The sequence below is a fragment of the Alosa alosa genome, chromosome 10 (genome assembly GCF_017589495.1).
Source record: "Alosa alosa isolate M-15738 ecotype Scorff River chromosome 10, AALO_Geno_1.1, whole genome shotgun sequence".
Classification (NCBI taxonomy): Eukaryota; Metazoa; Chordata; class Actinopteri; order Clupeiformes; family Clupeidae; genus Alosa; species Alosa alosa.
Genome location: NC_063198.1, coordinates 20,583,862 through 20,602,497, shown reverse-complemented (window position 1 = coordinate 20,602,497; position 18,636 = coordinate 20,583,862). Strand labels below are relative to the sequence as shown.

General features: G+C 44.9%; 1 protein-coding gene across 6 annotated transcripts in view; it reads left to right on the top strand.

Moving 5' to 3' along the window:
* The window catches only part of LOC125302452 (low-density lipoprotein receptor-related protein 1-like), a 159,986-nt gene that overhangs the window by 122,246 nt on the left and 19,104 nt on the right, over nt 1-18,636 (top strand). For all 6 annotated transcript variants that reach the window (XM_048255626.1, XM_048255625.1, XM_048255624.1 and 3 more), the window contains 19 exons: nt 3,770-3,959; nt 4,482-4,686; nt 5,209-5,401; nt 8,262-8,387; nt 8,748-8,876; nt 9,306-9,425; nt 9,640-9,753; nt 10,605-10,754; nt 11,190-11,312; nt 11,799-11,915; nt 12,880-13,008; nt 14,492-14,614; nt 15,475-15,615; nt 16,045-16,232; nt 16,888-17,071; nt 17,205-17,290; nt 17,423-17,542; nt 17,967-18,154; nt 18,610-18,636. The exon at nt 18,610-18,636 is cut by the window's right edge and continues 179 nt beyond it. In XM_048255626.1, coding sequence (XP_048111583.1) covers nt 3,770-3,959; nt 4,482-4,686; nt 5,209-5,401; nt 8,262-8,387; nt 8,748-8,876; nt 9,306-9,425; nt 9,640-9,753; nt 10,605-10,754; nt 11,190-11,312; nt 11,799-11,915; nt 12,880-13,008; nt 14,492-14,614; nt 15,475-15,615; nt 16,045-16,232; nt 16,888-17,071; nt 17,205-17,290; nt 17,423-17,542; nt 17,967-18,154; nt 18,610-18,636 — 2,653 coding nt within the window. The remainder of the gene's footprint in view (nt 1-3,769; nt 3,960-4,481; nt 4,687-5,208; nt 5,402-8,261; nt 8,388-8,747; nt 8,877-9,305; nt 9,426-9,639; nt 9,754-10,604; nt 10,755-11,189; nt 11,313-11,798; nt 11,916-12,879; nt 13,009-14,491; nt 14,615-15,474; nt 15,616-16,044; nt 16,233-16,887; nt 17,072-17,204; nt 17,291-17,422; nt 17,543-17,966; nt 18,155-18,609) is intronic.

Here is an 18,636-nt window from a genome sequence, read left to right as displayed (position 1 = left end):
TATATGTCGTGAAACAGCCTCCCACTCCCCTCACGCATGCACACACACTGTGTGAACAATAAAGATAGGGTTCACCTGTTGCCTTAGGTAGTAAACTACTGTCTCTAAAGTAGGACAGATCGCAGCCATAAACCTGCTGTTTTTCAGTCTTGTTTTTGTGTGTGTGTGTGTGTGGACCTTTAACAAAAAAGACAGCTACAGGAAAGGAATATCTATAATCAGTGCAACACATAACATATTTAACCTTCAACACCCCGTCAATGTGTGTGACCAACAAAAACAGGGAAAAGAAAAAAGTATAAAGTATCAACATTAAACCACCAAAAAGAGTGATCTGATATGGCCAAATTACAGAAAGTACATGTATGTACAGTTTGGTGGGTCTTTGTGTGCATTTCAACCATGATTTTCAACCTCATTTTGGGTGGCCCCCCAAAACATGTCCGTGGTATATAGCAACCGGCCCGCACGGGAGTACGACATCGTCAAACTATAACCTCAAACCTCCAAGCAATTTCCCCCATTCATTCTCTATGGCGAGTACACATGTAATACTCTTTTTGTCCACTGGTGGTTATTTTGGCTCCAGCATATTCTTTCATCATGTTTTGTTAATTTTGGAGCATTCGCAGCCTCATAGTTCAGTCTTTTCTCATGGACTGTGTGTTTACATGGATGGCGGAAAACCTCAGTCCGATTCCCCTTTGTGGGTTTGGAGTGTCGTCCCCATCTAGGCCTAATTTCTACATTGGAAAGCCAATGTTGCCCAATGCCCATTAGCGCAATGCTAATTTCCACAGCTGAATGCCAATGTTGCCCTTAGCCCAATACCCATTAGCGCAATGCTAATCATCTCTTCTGAGATGTGTTGCTCTCCTGTTGCATTGTGGGATGCCCATCAGAGGAAGGGTGGTGGAGTGCCTCTCCCACTCCTCAGAGGCCTGCGGTCACTAGGCAATCTGGGTGGATGGTCTGCTCTGGCCAACTGTCCTCCCAACGGAATTGGCTTTTATGTGCGTCCAAAACCACCGTTTTGTCTGGAATCGGGGGGGAAATCGGCTGCCTCAAGGAGGTGGCGTCCGGCCGAGAGAGAAGGAGAGAAAGAGAGAGACAGAGAGGTGAAGAGAGAAAGAGAGAGAGAGGTAGGAAGGAAGAGAGAGAACAAGTGTGTGTCTGTGGCAAGGTTTCTAGAATCTTCTGTGGGTCCAAAGTTTACTCATTAGGTTGATATGAGTGGGCATTAAATGGGCTTGCATTCTCTCTCTCTCTCTCTCTCTTTCTTTCTTTCTTTCTTTCTTTCTTTTTTTCTTTCTCTCTTTATCACTTTCTTTATTTCTTTCTCTCTCTCTCTCCTCAGACCTGTGTGCCCAGAGTGGGAGGAAAGGAGAGTAGGAGAGGAGGAGAGCAGAGCTGTGTTGTAGAGCCGTGAGGAGGCCCAGGCCTTATGCTCAGCTCCTACTCTCACTAGCTGCTTTCAGATATGTCCTCTTTATCAAACGGAGGTCTGACCCTTCGGGTGATTCAGATAGGATGCAAACATACGGACATTATGTGTGAATGACACCAGCGCACATGAACAGAATCTCTGTGTGGTTGAATAGGGTTGAACGCGGTTGAACACGCACATGAACAGAATCTCTGCATGTTCTTTGCTTCGTTGAGCTCAGACACGAGCTCATTTAAATAATGTTCGTCGGAAATACTAGGTGGGGAGTAGTGTCAGAGCCGGCTAAGTTCGGAATTCCAAATGGCCGGTTATGTTGTTCAGATATACGGGCCAACCGCTTGACATCCGCAGAACATGCTGACTTACACCTATGTCTGAAAGCAACTACTGACAGTCACATAGCAGGCTTGCTCCCCAGGTTTACTCACTCCAGATCAACAGCTCTTGGTTGTCTCAGTGTGTGTGTGTGTGTGTGTGTGTGTGTGTGTGTGTGTGTGTGTGTGTGTGTGTGTGTGTGTGTGTGTGTGTGAGTGAGATGACTAACACTGAGCTGTCATGTCCTAGTTGGCATGACCCCCCCTTCCCTCTCTTGCTGCACTCAAAGTGCTACTGACACCCTCACACACATCTGTGAGGGACCACACACTCCTCCTCTCCCTTTCTCTCTCTTCCTTTTTCACTCTTCTTTCCTTTCCTCTCCTCCATCTGTTCCTCCTACGCTTGCTGCTGCCTGTGTCCAGTTCACTCCTGATCTCCTCACGCCAGCTGAAGGAGCGCAGCATTACAGTTTACTGGAAATACTTTAAAGTCAATGAACTGAGAGATGAAGGAGACATTGCGTTATCATTTCGATTAATGTCAAGTGAACAATGGAGGATATGAGTTTTGATAAGATCAGATGTTCTGTCCAGGTTGATGTTTTTCAGTCTGTCGGCCACTTGTTTTGCAATGTAATTGTCTAAACCTTTTATAAGCAATTACTGGTATTTTACTGTATCTGCTCTGTGTGTTTTTATTGGTGTACTCATGTGAGAAAGTTAAACAATGGTGTAATAAAGTAGTGTTAAAGTTCTTTACACACACACACACACACACACACACACACACACATACTGTACGCACATACTGTACACACACCAGAGTTTCCGCTAGAAAAAAATGGTGCCGGTCAAAGTGACCGGCAGAGGTTTCGTTTTCCGGACATTTTGATGATATGCCGGTCAAATATCCTATTATCCCTTCTTAATTAGTCAAATTGAGGAAAACTGGAGACAGGCTATGTAGCTTAAAGAATGACATAATCAGGCTGTATAGAATGCAACATGTTCATTAGCCTAACTTAAACATGCCTAACAAGATCTAGCCAGTATATTTTCATGGACAGCAAGAGTCCCCTTCGTTCGTTGTTTTAAAAAGGCTACGTTGTTTGTTGCTGCTACCCACGTTATCTCCAGTGATGACTGTTTAACTTACACAGAATCGACACACAAGAATGGCTCACACCACTACCCCCTAATGCTATGCCTCTTTATTTGATAACAATAAATTAAGAAATGTTTTCTATTCTGGGAAATGTTTAGTTTCTTTTTCTTTCGGCGCGGTTCAATGATACCGTTTAATTGTGCCAAAAATTATCCATGGACCAGTAATCGCCTCGTTGAGGAGGCCCTAACCCTGCAGATCGTAGACAGAGAACGCATAGGCCTACTGTATGCTTTGGGTAAAGAACACTTTGCATGTCCAGTGTACACAGAGAATGACAGTGTCTTGGAGCGGCCGCACCCCCCGCAACTCCACTTCCAATGTCACTGATTCCGACACTTACGATACGCCCGACACTTCTGCTTTTTATCTGGTGGTGGTGGAGTTGACCGGACATCTGAGGCTTGAGACGTTACCAATTTATCATCATCCATCGCGTCTGGCTTCTGAAAAAACGTTTAAGGCTAGTCTGCCTGGGCCTGGCCATGTTTGAACCGCCTCACTCAGTTATTCGTTGTTTACCATGGACGTTTTAGGCGTGCGCTTCCTATTTGAAATGCAACATAGGCTATGCGTGTTGTTTAATAGCTTACTTTTCAAACGGTAGAGCCTGTTCATTTAAAAACATAGCCAGAGGACGTATAATATAGGATTACATATTAAGGCTTATTCTCAAATTCAGATTGCATTAGGGGACGGGATTAGCCAATTTCAATTGGACAATTTGACCGGAGAGATTTCATTTTGTCGGACATTTCATTTTTTTTCCGGCCAATGTCCGGACAATGGAAACTCTGACACACACACTCACACTTCCCCTCTCTCTCTCCTCCTCCCCAGATGTGGGGTCAGTTGAGGGCCTGGCGTATCATCGAGCGTGGGACACCCTGTACTGGACCAGCTACACCACCTCCACCATCACCCGCCACACGGTGGACCAGAACCGCCACGGGGCCTTCGACCGCGAGGTGGTGGTCACCATGTCCGGAGACGATCACCCCAGAGCATTTGCACTGGACGAGTGCCAGAAGTGAGTGTGGCACTGCCTCAGTGCATTCTGGGAAAGGGGAAAGGGTCAACAGGAGATATATTGTTATGTGTATTTAAGTTGCTGTCAGTTCATGATATATTTAGTGTGGATATCAATGCCCTTCCTACTCAAGGATGTGAATTCCCTTTCAGGAGCTGGACCACTGCATGTTGACCACAAGTCCACATAAATGCTCCTTCATCACACACTAGCCATGTACTGTTGATAAGAAGTAAATAACAAACAGAGATGTTTTTTTTTCTCTCTCTCTCTGTCTGTGCATCCATCTCTTACTCCTTTATATGTTTGTCTTCCCCCTTTTTCTCTCTTCTCTCTTCTCTCTCTTTCTCTCTCCTTCTCTCTCTTTCTCTCCTCTTCTCCCTCTCTCCCTCTTTATCTCTTCTCCCTCTGTCTCCCTTTCCCTCTTTCCTTCTCTCTCTCTCTCTCCCTTTCCCTCTCTCTTTCTTCCCTCTCTCTCTCTCTCTCTCTCTCTCTCTCTCCTCCCTCTCTCCTTGTCTTTAGTCTGATGTTCTGGACTAACTGGAATGAGCAGTCACCCTGTATCATGCGCTCCACGCTGTCTGGTGCCAACATCCTGGTGATCATCGCCAATGACATCCGCACGCCCAACGGCCTGGCCATCGACCACCGCGCCGAGAAGCTCTACTTCAGCGATGCCACGCTCGACAAGATTGAACGCTGTGAATACGATGGCAGTCATCGCTACGTGAGTCTCTCTCCGTGGCGCACACACCACCACACACACACACACAAACACACACAAACAAACACACAGTAACAATCACATACAGTACACAAATGCACTGTTACACACATAATTTATAAACCTTCATTTTTTGTTGGTGTCAATCTTTTATTGTTCAGATCTGTAAGTTCTTTGAAACTATAAGATACACACCCACCCATACACACACACACACACATACACACACAAACAGACACACACACACACACGTGCATGTGAGCAAGAGCACATTAACATGTATTACCACTGCTGATGCTTTAGTAGAATACATCCTCACTTTTTCTGTCTCTGGTCTTAGGTGGATCACTATGGGTCAGTTTGGTCTCGGGTGGATCAGTATGGGTCAGTCTGGTCTTGGGTAGATCAGTATGGGTCAGTCTGGTGTTGGGTAGATCAGTATGGGTCAGTTTGCAGCCTGATGTCAGGGTCATGTGAGGCTTCTTGTGCTGTGCGTGATCTCCCTCTCGCTGTCTCCCCCTACAGGTGGTTCTAAAGAATGAGCCAGTGCACCCATTCGGGTTGGCTGTGTATGGAGACTACATCTTCTGGACCGACTGGGTCCGGCGCTCTGTCCTCAGGGCTGACAAGTATGTGGGCGGCGACATGAAGGTCCTGCGTGCCGACATCCCGCAGCAGCCAATGGGAATCGTCGCTGTGGCCAATGACACCAATAGCTGTGAGTTCTGGGTCTGGAGTTGGATTGATGAGACTTGTGATGATTGCCTGAATGATAAATGATGACTTGTTTTATGGTCCTTGTGTCCTCTGCTGTTTTTTTGTGTGTGTGTGTGTGTGTGTGTGTGTGTGTGTGTGTGTTTGTCTCGGAGTGTGTCTTGTCTAAGTTTGGTGTGCGTATACAGTCTGAAAAGTTTTTGTTGTAAATGTGTGCCTCTAGCATTTGACGGGTGGTGGAGTTGGTGTGTGTATGTGAGTTTTTGTTTTTAAATGAGCTTGTCATTTGATGAGTGTGTGTGCTTATGTGTGTGTGTGCCTTTTGTTTTATCTATGTGTGTTTTTATCTGTGTGTGTGTGTGTGTGTGTGTGTGTGTGTGTGTGTGTGTGTGTGTGTTGAATGGGTTGAGAGTGTGCAGTCTGATCCAGTCGGTGCTGTCCCTCAAGCCTGGCCGTGTAATTATGTGTCAACAGTAATCCTGGAGTTTGACGGAGCTGAAAAGAGCCTCATACATTCCATACAGCTCACCCCCCAGTCATTACTGTCTCTCACACTCACACACACTCTCTCTTACACATACACACTTACACACACACACACACAAACTCTTACAAATAAATGTCCCTCTCACTCAAGCCTGTGGCATATTGTTTTTCTATTGTGGCATGAAAGAAGAATTGGTTTCATTTTCTCTGAGTCAGTGAAGATGATTCTTTACCTAAGTTGGATCGCTGCCGATGCTTTAAAGGAGAATTCCGGTGTGATATTGACCTAAAGTGTGTTGAAACATGATACCGAGTGTGAACGTATGTCTCATAGCCCATCTCGGCTTGTCCCCTGCACTCCAAAATGTGGCGCTAGTTAGCCGATGCTACCAACAGCTTTTTCAATGGTGGTGCTTCGGCATCGGGCTAGCCATGCAAATAAATCACTGTTTTACACCATTTACGACGCTCAATGTATCTCCACACTTCATTGGTAGACTTCTGAGGGCCCTGACATTTAAAACGAGACATTGAGAACTTTGAAAAAGCACTGGTCGTTTACTTACAAGACGATTAATACAGACAGTATCTTCACGAAGTTTAGTGTTTGCAGCCATCTTGAATTTAGTCACGATAAGTCGAGCGACGAGTAAGAATGAACAGGTATGATAAGGGATCAGATTCCAAAAATAATTCTGTGGAAATGCATGGATTCCAGTTGCGGCTACTGGAAGAAACTGGAATCCATGCATTTCCACTGAATTATTTCTATGCTATGAGACATACGTTCACAGTCGGTATCATGTTTCAATACACTTTAGGTCAATATCACACCGGAATTCTCCTTTAAGGACTGTGGGCCAGAACCAGGCTGGATCTGGGCCAAATGTGCCCAGCTGTAGGGACGAGGAGTCCAGCATGCCAGCCAGAAGCTCTCAGTCCAGAAACACACACACACACACACACACATACGCATCTCTGTCTGTCTGACTGTTTGCCTGTCGGTCTTTCTTTCTCCTCCTGGCTCTTACTTTTACCTGACCCCAATTTCCTGCAGAGTTAGACAGTGTCGGAGGAAGAGAGGTGGAGGGAGGGAGAGAGAGAGCGAGAGAGAGAAGCAGAGAGCGGATAAAGAAGGAAGAAAGAAAGTGACTGTGTGTGTGTGTGTGTGTGTGCGTGTGCACGCACGCGCACGCGTGTGTGTCAGTATGAAGTGCAGCAAATCCCATTTGGGTTGTGTCAGCTTGCATTAGGCACAGTGTGAGGAAGCACTCTGTTAGGTGTCAGAAGTACATTACCACAACGCATTCTTGACTGGAGACTCATTTCTGCTGTGTTTTGTGTGTGTGTGTGTGTGTGTGTGTGTTGGGGTAGGGGGGTGTTGCATGTTTGTCTGTGTAAATCTTCTAGTCCAGGCCTGTCTTGTTTATAATATGGGCCCGTCCCATTTCTCCCCCCTTAAAATTTCCACTTGGTTTTGATTGCCCTCAACATTGAAGCCCCTTCAACAAGGGAAGTGGAGGTGAAGATCTTTCCCTATGAATTGGGACACCACTATATGCAAATTAAGCGTGGCTTAAGCGTGCTCACCTACGCCACGGCGCGCGGCCGGCGTGTCTACCGGTAGTAGCCTGCTACTATTTTCATTCAGGAACATGCCCGTTCCAGCGGTCATTGTTGTGTGGGCTGTGCTGATTTATCTACGTCTGGTTAATCAACAAAGATATTCGTGTGAACGCCAGAACACACACCTTAAATATTGACGAAACTATCCAGATCAGATATATAACGTTATTTGATGGGCAGACTCTGTCAAAGCACTCAGCAGATATCATGAACATCGTCAGATAGCTTCGTGAGATATTTTCTAACATTAGTGTTCAAAACTCAACAGTCCATCAGATGTGAATCAAACTAACATATTCCAACATATTTCGAAAATTTAATATGCTTATTTGCGAAAATATATGAAAAATGTGGCCGGCTCGCTGAGCTTGCACGGTATCCTGGGTAATTTCATCTCCCACTTCGTTTTAAGCCTGCATCGGTCCTGGCTATATTTTGAGGGTTGATTTTAAGGGGAAAATAGCACTTCCCCTTGCTCCCTAAAGTAATGGGACACCTTAGCCCTACACATGCACGCGCAAAAACGAGGGTTAGGGCAAAAATCTAGGGGTAGGGGAGGTATTGGGACGGGCCCTAAGTCTTCTGTGTGAGGTTTTGTGTGTGTGTGTGTGTTTGTGTGTATGTGTGTGTGCCGTGCATGAATGCATATGTTAATTTGAGCCCATGTTGGAGAACAATATGATGATGAGCGCACATATTTTTGTGTCTTTGTGTGTGTGTGTGTGTGTGTGTGTGTGTGTGTGTGTGTTTAGGTGAATTCTCTCCATGCCGTGTGAACAATGGCGGCTGTCAGGACCTCTGCCTGCTGTCTTCTGAGGGACGGGTCAACTGCAGTTGCCGTGGAGACAGAAAGCTTCTCGAGGACAACACCTGTATCTGTGAGTCGTGACTTTACCAATCATTTCCCTCCGTTTCAAAGGCCATTTGCATATAAATGATGCCATTTTATTGGCCATAACCCCAGGAGCACAAGTTAATAGCATGCCCAGTGCAATGGTCCTCTTGCACACTGCACAAAGTGATGGTTTCAGTTGCTGTCAAATTATATACAGCCAATGGACTGAATCAAACCCAAAAAGTGAAAGTTGGTGAAAGTTCTTTTTAATTTAATTTACTTTAGGAAATAAAGTCTGCTAAATAAGTCATTGGTGTAGAAGGCTGAGTGAGTGAGTGAGTGAGTGAGTGAGTGGTGATAAATAAATAAATGGTGTAATTTCTCTTCTCCTCTTTTGTGCCAGCCTTGAATGGGACCTGTGGCGGCATCGATGACTTTGAGTGTGGTAATGGAGACTGCATCAACTATGCACTCACTTGCGATGGCACAGCCCACTGCAAGGACAAGTCTGATGAGAAGCAGTCTTACTGCAGTAAGTGTGTGTGTGTGTTAGAGAGAAGATTCAGTATTGTCCTGTTGCTCAGTTGGTGGATGATAACAACACCAGTGTCATGTGGTCAGTTTATAGCACAGAGAGCACAGATGTGGACCTATAGCTCTAGTAATTTTATCTTGGCAAAAGTGTCAGCTAAAAAAAGTGATATAAATGTAAATATGTGGACATTGGTGTGTGTCTGTGTGTGTGTTCAGGTGGTGTGTTGCATCCATGTCTTCCACAGCTAACCGTGCGTGTAAGAAGGGCTTCAGGAAGTGTGTGTGTGTGTGTGTGTGTGTGTAAATGTTCACATGGTGTGTTGCGTCCATGCCTTCCACAGCTAACCGTGCGTGTAAGAAGGGCTTCAGGAAGTGTGTGTGTGTGTGTAAATGTTCACATGGTGTGTTGCGTCCATGCCTTCCACAGCTAACCGTGCGTGTAAGAAGGGCTTCAGGAAGTGTGTGAACGGCCGCTGTATTCCACACTCCTCTTGGTGCAACAGCCAAGACGACTGCGGAGACAATTCAGACGAACTGTTTTGCAATGGTGAGTGTGTGTAAACATGAATGCACATGCGAGCATGCGTAAACATGAATGCACAAAAATGTGTGTGTGTGTGTGTGTATTTTTGTCAGAGATTTCCTGGTCTGGTCATTTTGTCATTGTAATCTCAATATCTTATATTTTGTGGATTGTTGTTCATTGTGTGTGTGTGTGCGTGCGTGCGTGCGTGCGTGTGTGTGTGTGTGTGTGTGTACAGCCACCCTGTGCTCAGCCGATCAGTTCCAGTGTAGAGACGGCAGCTGCATCACCAACACAAGCCGCTGTAACCAGCGAGTGGACTGCGACGACGCATCTGACGAGATAAACTGCAGTGAGTTTCCAACTCGGAATAATCAGTCATCACCTCTCAAAATCAGTCATCACACAGCATAGAATTATCAGTCATCACCTCTCAAAATCAGTCATCACACAACATAGAATAATCACAGTCATTGCTCAGGGACTACAGGCGGAAACTAGCAATTTGCTACAACCTCGCACAAGACATCTATTAATGTTTTTTGTGCACTGTCCCTGTTCAAATAAATAAATTACAATTATAATCACCTCTCAAAATCAGTCATCACACAGCATAGAATAATCACAGTCACCACCTCTCAAAATCAATCACACAGCATAGAATAATTACAGTCATCACCTCAAAATCAGTCATCACACAGCATAGAATAATCAGTCATCACCTCTCAAAAATCAGTCATCACACAGCATAGATGATTGCTTATCTTCCCAAATGTGAATGCACATAGACAGAACTCCATGCTTGTGTAACTATGTGCTCTATTCATGAAGCAGTGTTTGGGTACTGGAGCAGTGGCACCAACCACAACATTATTTTTAAAATCCTGCTCCACTTCACTCTCCCCTCCCCTCCTATCCTCTCCTCTCCCCTCCTCTCCCCCCCTCCCCCCTCCCCCTCCCCTCCTCTCCTCTCCTCTCCCCTCCTCTCCTCTCCTCTCCTCTCCTCCTCTCCTCTCCTCTCCCTCCTCTCCTCTCCCCTCATCCCCTGTCTCCTCTTCACTCCTCTGTTTCTCCTCTCCGGCTCTCTGCCCTCCCTCTCTCTGCCCCTCTCCTTCTCCCTCTCTCTCTCTGCCCTCTCTCCTTCTCCCTCTCTCTCTCTGCCCCCTCTCCTTCTCCCTCTCTCTCCTCCATCTGTTCCTCCAGCTGCCACGGACTGCACCAGCTACTTCCGGCTGGGGGTGAAGGGCGTGACCTTCCAGCATTGTGAGTTCACCACGCTCTGCTACGCCTCCTCCTGGCAGTGCGACGGAGCCAACGACTGTGGCGACTACTCCGACGAGAGGAACTGCCCAGGTAACTACAGAGAGCAAAAGAAAGAGAGGGAGGGAGGAGGGAGAGAGAGAGAGAGAGAGAGAGAGAGAGAGAGAGAGAGATGCTGGGGAGAGGAGGAAGGAGAGGAAGAAAAATGGTTGGATGACTATTCTGATGAGATGAGCAGGCCAGGTGGTGAGGAGGGCTACAAGGTAGAAAAGGATAAAGGGATGGAGGGAGGGGGATATAGAGAGAGGGATGTAAGGAGGGAGGAAGAGGGAAAGGGAGAGATGCATGAAGAGAGGTAGAGAAACAAAGAGATGTGTGAAGATCGAAGAGACAGAATAAGAGAGAGAGAGAGAGAGAATCACACCATTTTCCTCGAGTGAGAATTAGAATCCAGACTCTCTATCTCTGTGGCTTCCTGGTGTGACACTGGTGTGCCTGACTCCCCTGTGCGGCTCCTGTCCTCCACAGAAAAGAAGAAGGAGAAGTGTCCGTCCAACTTTTTCGCCTGTCCCAGCGGCCGCTGCATCCCCATGAGCTGGACCTGCGACAAGGAGAACGACTGTGAGAACGGCGCCGACGAGGCCAACTGCTGTAAGACACACACACACACACACACACACACACAGACTTTGTCCACACCTGTTTTATGTGTCAGCAAACCTTTCCTGCAGCATGTTGTGACACAACTCTCATCCATGCATATGTAAAAGGGCTATTAATTCTTCTACGATTCTGCAAAGGTTCTCTTCTGGTCATAGTACTGGCCTGTACATGTACATGAACTGGTGTATTGTGACAGAAAGGAAAAATAAGCATTCACCATAGCTTTCAGCCTTAAACCCAAACCACATCATGTTGCTGAATCTCAGGCTCTGATTCAGCAACATTTTTTGTCTGCAGTTGTTTGTGCAACACACTCAGGATGAAATATCAATATTTCACAGGCATATGTTTAAAAAATGGATCTACCACTCACCCTGACTCATGAAGTTGAGAAATTAGTAGAAGTGATTCAGTATGCCTTCATTTCTGTGTGTGTGTGTGTGTGTGTGTGTGTGTGTGGGTACGTACGTGTAGACAAGTCCTGCACAGACTCTCGCTTTGAGTGTGCCAACCATCGCTGCATCTCAACCAGCTGGGTGTGTGATGGAGCTGATGACTGTGGTGACGGTTCTGACGAGGGCAACATCTGCAGTAAGTTTGCAGTCACACACTCTCTATCTCTCTGCCTCGCTGTCATATATACACACACAAACACTTTCACACATGCTTACACACACACTCAGTCACATACACACACATTCATAAATGTGTGCCATGTGTAAAAGTTTTATGAAAGTTTCATTGTCCCTCATATATTATATCGTAAACGTGCTAATTACCAACCATTTCGTTCGAAAATTCTAAAACAACGATGTTTTTTAATACTTCAAAATAACATTTGTTAAATGAACCTTACATTTTTCAGTAGCCATAGGTGTGTAGATTTGAACAAAATCTACTTTGGTTCTTACCGGGGCTTTTACTGCCTGAAATATCCGATTTTGTGTACCACGCTCGGAGTTTAGTGCTGGACTGGTGGGTACTTATTCCCAACCTTTCTCACTGCACATCAACGGTTAGCCCGAGAATTCTCATCGTCGCAATTCAAAATTCCACTGGAGCTCCAAGCGGATTTGTACACGCAGCCTTACAACACTGTTTACAGCTCTTTGAGTCACGGTAAAATGGAATTTTTGGTACATAGCTAATTTAGATAAACTTATGGTGTGGGTGCTTGCGTTTCTATAGGAATCCGCCGTCTTGGTTTGTATAGAAATGAATATTAAGTGACACATACACATAAGAGGTTGGACATACAGTACGTGACGGTTGGTAATATATGACGTTTCTATAGCAATGTTGCGTCCATATATCCGTGTGTGTGTGTGTGTGTGTGTGTGTGTGTATGTGTGTGTGACTAATTGTATGCACATGGTTGTGTGAATGATGTGTACAAATGAGTGAGAGTGTTTGTACCTGTGTGAGTGTCTATATGTGTGTGAGTGTGTGTATATGAGAGTGTGAGCTACAGTGTGTGTGTGTGTGTGTGTGTGCGCGCATGTGTGTGTGTTGACCTATGCTTGTCCTCTCCCACATCTCTCTCTCCTCCTCACAGAGAACACCACGTGTAGCCCTGAGTCGTTCAAGTGCCCTGGCTCTAACAAGTGCATCTCCCATCGCTGGCTGTGTGATGGGGACAAAGACTGCCCTGATGGAGGCGATGAGAGCGTGCTGGCTGGATGTGGTGAGTGGGTTGGCAAGGCCATCAGGAAAACAATAATAATATTTATAATAGCACCTGCTCCTATTACTTCTGTTACCACCACTACTAGCAACAACAATAATAATTTAGGTATATCATTATTAATGATATCCTGACATTTTACACTTTATACAATATAGCAAGTAAGATATACTGGTGAAGCAGTCAATGAGTCTGTCAGTCAGAATGGTAGATAGAACCAGAGCCCGTTTACAGAGAGCCGGATCACTCCCTATTCACTCCATTGTACCTGCAATCTGTTGCAGTTCTGCTAGGGGCGATCACGAATAAGTGCACAAACAATGGGTGTCTATGAAGCTAGACAGCTAAATGTGTCTCTTTCACCTGGTTGTCATTGAAAAATCGAAGATTTGATTGTGGTTTCTGCAAGCTCAATATGGATTATAGGTCAAAAGTTGAATGAACGCTTACTTACGTCCTTTCGATTTCTTACAGGTTGGGTCGTTGTTGCCCACAACACACTAGCTTTCTGCTAATGAATGACGTCATTAACGCATTTGAAAGGCTTTTTAGAACAAATAAGTGACTCAGAAAATATAATACTCAGCGGTGTATATTTTCTCTGCCTCCTCTTTCGCATGCAACATTCAAATTTCTGGGCAAAAAATTATATCCTGAGAAAAGTGGATTTGAGCGGTACAGCTCCATAGGCCTCCATTCATTCTGCACTTATTTGTGAGCGCCCTCATGTGGAACCAGAAAAGGAACTGCAACCAGTTCAGAAACCTGAAGTTTCCAGAGAGTGGTGGTTCTCCCCTTATTAGACATTCTCTGATAGAACTCAATAGAGAAACAGTGGCTGTCTCAGAATAGTGTTGCATAATCAGCCTGCTTGTTGATACATTTGTCACTGTTCTCTCTCTCTCTCCTCTGCGTCTCTCTTTTAATTGAATTCAAAAGTGCTTTATTGGCGTGACAAATAATGCATTTGCATTGCCAAAGCAATCACACAGACACAGAAGACAGGATTTCTAAATGTATGTAGACATATATGTCAGTAGGTATAGCTCTTTGGAGATAGTTTTTGCCTGTTGTTAATCCTTCACCTCCACAACAAAAGCATTTGCATTGTGTACAGGGGGGATAAGTAGTGAGAAGTTAGTTATTTACAATAGCAGAGTAACATATAAATACATTGTGACTCATCGTGAGAGGGAGCTCTACACTCGTCAAAAATACCTAAACCTGCATAGTATACCTTTAAATACAAAACCATAGATAATAGAGGCCAAAAAACAAACAAGAGGGCAAAAACAAACAAACCAACAAAATGCTGTGTGTGTGTATACATATATACATACACACATACATACATAATACACATACACATACATGTGTATATATATACATACATACACTCATACATACACACATACAAAAAATATACATAGTATGTATAGAAGCACATTTACATTTATGATTTCTCTCCCTCTACTCTCTATAGTGTTCAACAACACATGTGAAGCCACGGAGTTCATGTGTCAGAACAGGCAGTGTATCCCCCGACACTTCATGTGTGACCATGACAACGATTGTGATGATGGATCGGACGAGTCTCCAGAGTGCGGTAAGCCTGTGACCCTTTGGCCTCCACTCTGGCTGTATCTCTTTGTGAACAGTTCAGTTCTCTTACTCAAAGTGCTCATTTATTCACACCCTGGCATTTATAATTCAGTGGTGTGTTAGTATAAACGTGTAAAGCCCAATAAACAACAAATCACGTCATTAAATTCCCAGCCCGTTCCATTCCAACTCAATCTCATTTACCATTTAAAGGTTATTCCTTAAAAGCATGCAGTAGATGCTCAGTGAAATGATTTGCTGTCGGGCTAAAGTGTATTGAGTCGCAGTGAATCCATAGACTCCAAGGCTGCTCTTTGAAAAGGTTGACAATCGCTCATGGGGAAATAGTTATGCTTTCATTTCTAAGGTGTTAACTTTTTACACACATACACACACACACACACACACACACACACACACACACACACACACACACACACACACACATTCACACTCTCATATACACACACTTATAGACATACACTCATTCACATACACACACACACACACACACACACACACACACACACACACACACACACATTCACACTCTCATATACACACACTTATAGACATACACTCATTCACATACACACACACACACACACACACACACACACACACACACACACACACACACACACAAACACACACAAACATTCACACTCTAGCTCACACTTTCATATACACACACTTATATACATACACTCACACACATACAGACACTCACACAGATACACTCTCACTCATTTGTACACACATTCACACAACCATGCACATACAATTAGTCACACACAAACACAAACACAAACACACACACACACGATTACAAACACCTCACCTTTTCTGTACTCCTCCTCTCAGAGTACCCTACCTGCAAGCCCAACGAGTTCCGATGTGCCAATGGCCGCTGCCTCATCCAGGCAGGGTGGGAGTGTGACGGCGAGTTCGACTGCCATGACCACTCAGACGAAGCACCCAAAAACCCCCGCTGCAATGGCCCAGGTCAGACCACCTCACCTCCCAATGCCTCCTCCTCCCCTTCCTGCCCCAGTGCAGTCGCTGCTGTCCTTTTATTTCTGTAGTCATAATGCTCATGCTCTCTATCTGAATCCAGCGCTATCTTAAGCACAGACATTATATTTAGTGTCCTTTTCACTTAACCTCTCCATCTGTCCCAGTGGGCTGCCGAAAGACAGCTCAGGTTCTTAAGATTTATAGGTTTGTAGGTTCTGCTCTTCATAGGTTTTTTTCTGTCACCAGGAAAGGAATGTCTTCATTCCTCCGCCCCTGATCAGAGCTGGAACCTTTCCCCATAAACCCATTGCCCCTGCTTTATGCTGTTTTCCCCACCACACATTGTGCACATTCTTCTCTGTTGGTTGTGGATCAGTGCTTAGTTGAATAACACTCTCCGTTTTTGTGGTCAAACAGAGAAGAAGTGCAACGACACGGCCTACATGTGCACCAACGGCAACTGCGTCAACGAGACGCTGCTGTGCAACCACAACGACGACTGTGGCGATGGCTCTGACGAGCTCAACTGCTTCGTCAACGAGTGCATCAACAGCAAGCTGAGCGGCTGCAGCCAACTCTGCGAAGACCTAAAGATTGGCTTCAAGGTAAGGGTGCTGCACGGGGTCAAAACACCTCTAAGACACCTGTGTTGGAGCCTAGGACAAGAGCTGGAATATGGGTCTGTCTTCTCCTGAAACTTTCCATTTATTCCTCCTCATTCCTTCCTCTCGTATATATTTACATATATTTACATACTTACAGTACTTTCTTGTAAGTTGTATATAAGATGTATAAGAGTATGACTGTAAAGTTGATGATACACAGGGAATCCTTCTAATCAATGTTGCCATCCAATCAGGTCTCAGGTCATGGCCCAGCAACATTGTTTTAAAAACCCCAAATACTGTTAACTTATGGAAGAGGATACTGAGCAAAAGTTACGTTATCCCAAATCTAAATGCAGAAGGCACTTTTGAGATCAAAACCAGTGAATCATGGCAATCTGTTTAAGTGTGTGTGTGTGTGTGTGTGTGTGTGTGTGTGTGTGTGTGTGTAAGAGAAAACTGCATTTCGTTGTCTCTGTACTTGACAATGACAATACAGTTGAATCTAATCTAAAAGTGCTTAGAAGTGTTTAAAGATCCACTTTTAAACATACAAAATGGGTTGGCTGAAGCCTTGAAAGTGTAGTACTCTTATTGTTTCCATTGCCCTGTGAGCATGCCCAGCCTTACCTGAGTTTCCCATGGGCCCTTGCAGTGCAGGTGTCACCCTGGCTTCCGGCTGAAGGACGATGGGAAGACGTGTGTGGACATCGACGAGTGCACGACCAGCTACCCCTGCACCCAGCACTGCATCAACACCCACGGCAGCTTCCACTGTCTGTGTGTAGAGGGCTTCGAGCTCAGGCCTGACGACCCCACCATCTGCAAGTCCACCTCAGGTGAGTGTGTGTGGCACATATCTCCATGTTAGATGTGTACTGTATGCGATTTCCATAAATAGATTGTTGTTGGTGTTGGTTAGAGTTGACGATAACCATGACGGTCATGTTGACGCTTGTTTTGCTCTTACAGAGATAGAGCCTTTCCTCATCTTTGCCAACCGATACTACCTGAGGAAACTCAACCTGGATGGAACCAACTACACACTGATTAGACAGGTGTGTGCAGATGGTATTTTGACATTTGCGAAAACTACCATGAGTTGGATTTAAAACCTGAATCTTCTTTCCTAACTGTTCTCTTCTCTGTGTGTGTTGTGTGTGTGTGTGTGTGCGTGTGCGCGTAATCAGGGCTTGAACAACGCAGTGGCTCTGGACTTCGACTACAGGCAGCAGATGATCTACTGGACAGACGTGACCACACAGGGCAGCATGATCAGACGCATGCACCTCAATGGCAGCGACGTGCAGGTGACCACAGAACCACAGCCTCATACCAACACCACCTTCTCTTCAGTTTTCTCTTCTGCATTTACTGAAGTTACATTTCAACTTCGTGTCAACCTTCCCTTTGTATTGTACATCACTGTGTGCACTCTGGAAAGAGCACTGTCCTCACGTGAATTTCAGTGTATAGACCCTTTCATGAGAGTTACATTATCAGCATTATAGTTGGCCCCACAAGACTTCCGTTTTAACATTCTTATGTTATCTTAATGTAGAGGAAGTAGATTGGGAACCAAATAGAACGTTCAAGCATTGTTTTTGTTTTTATTGTTGAAAGGGTCTATAGATCTGTCTGTATCTGTCTACCTACTGCTAACCTTGTCCTTCCTCTTGTCTTGTCTTTCATAATTAGTTTGTTTTTTTTGCACTGTGCTTGATCCTCTGACAGGTCCTTCACCGTACGTCTCTTAGCAACCCTGACGGGCTGGCTGTCGATTGGGTGGGAGGAAACCTCTATTGGTGTGATAAGGGACGGGACACCATCGAGGTGTCCAAGCTGAACGGAGCGTACCGCACGATTCTGGTCAACACGGGTCTGAGAGAGCCTCGCGCTGTTGCTGTGGACGTCCGCAATGGGTAAAACAGCAGCATCATAATACAAAGAAAATACACTACAAAGAAAAGAGACATGATATTATACAGGATGGTTCAAATGTTGATCTTGTTGATGTTGATTCAGTTCATGTCTTCCTTCTTTGAGCTTTCTTTTGTTTCCTCCCTACCTTTCTCTCTCTTGTTTTTTCCCTCTCTCTCTTTATTTTGTTTCCTCCCTCTCTTTCTCTCTTTATCACATTTCTCCTTTGTTTACATCTGATGAATGCAGTGTCTTCTTTCAGTATTTTAGTAAATGCATTTATTTATTTAGTTGCTTTGCTTTGCTTTTCTTTATTTGTTTATTTCTCCACCTCTTAGCAGTGAAAGCTCAAGGCCTACTGTATGTTTCACCTTGTTTTGAAGCTTTCCAAAGCTCCCTAAACCTCAGACAGCTTATTGGTGTCTGAACTGTTCAAGGTGCTTTTTGTCCCTCTCAGGTACTTGTACTGGTCCGACTGGGGTGA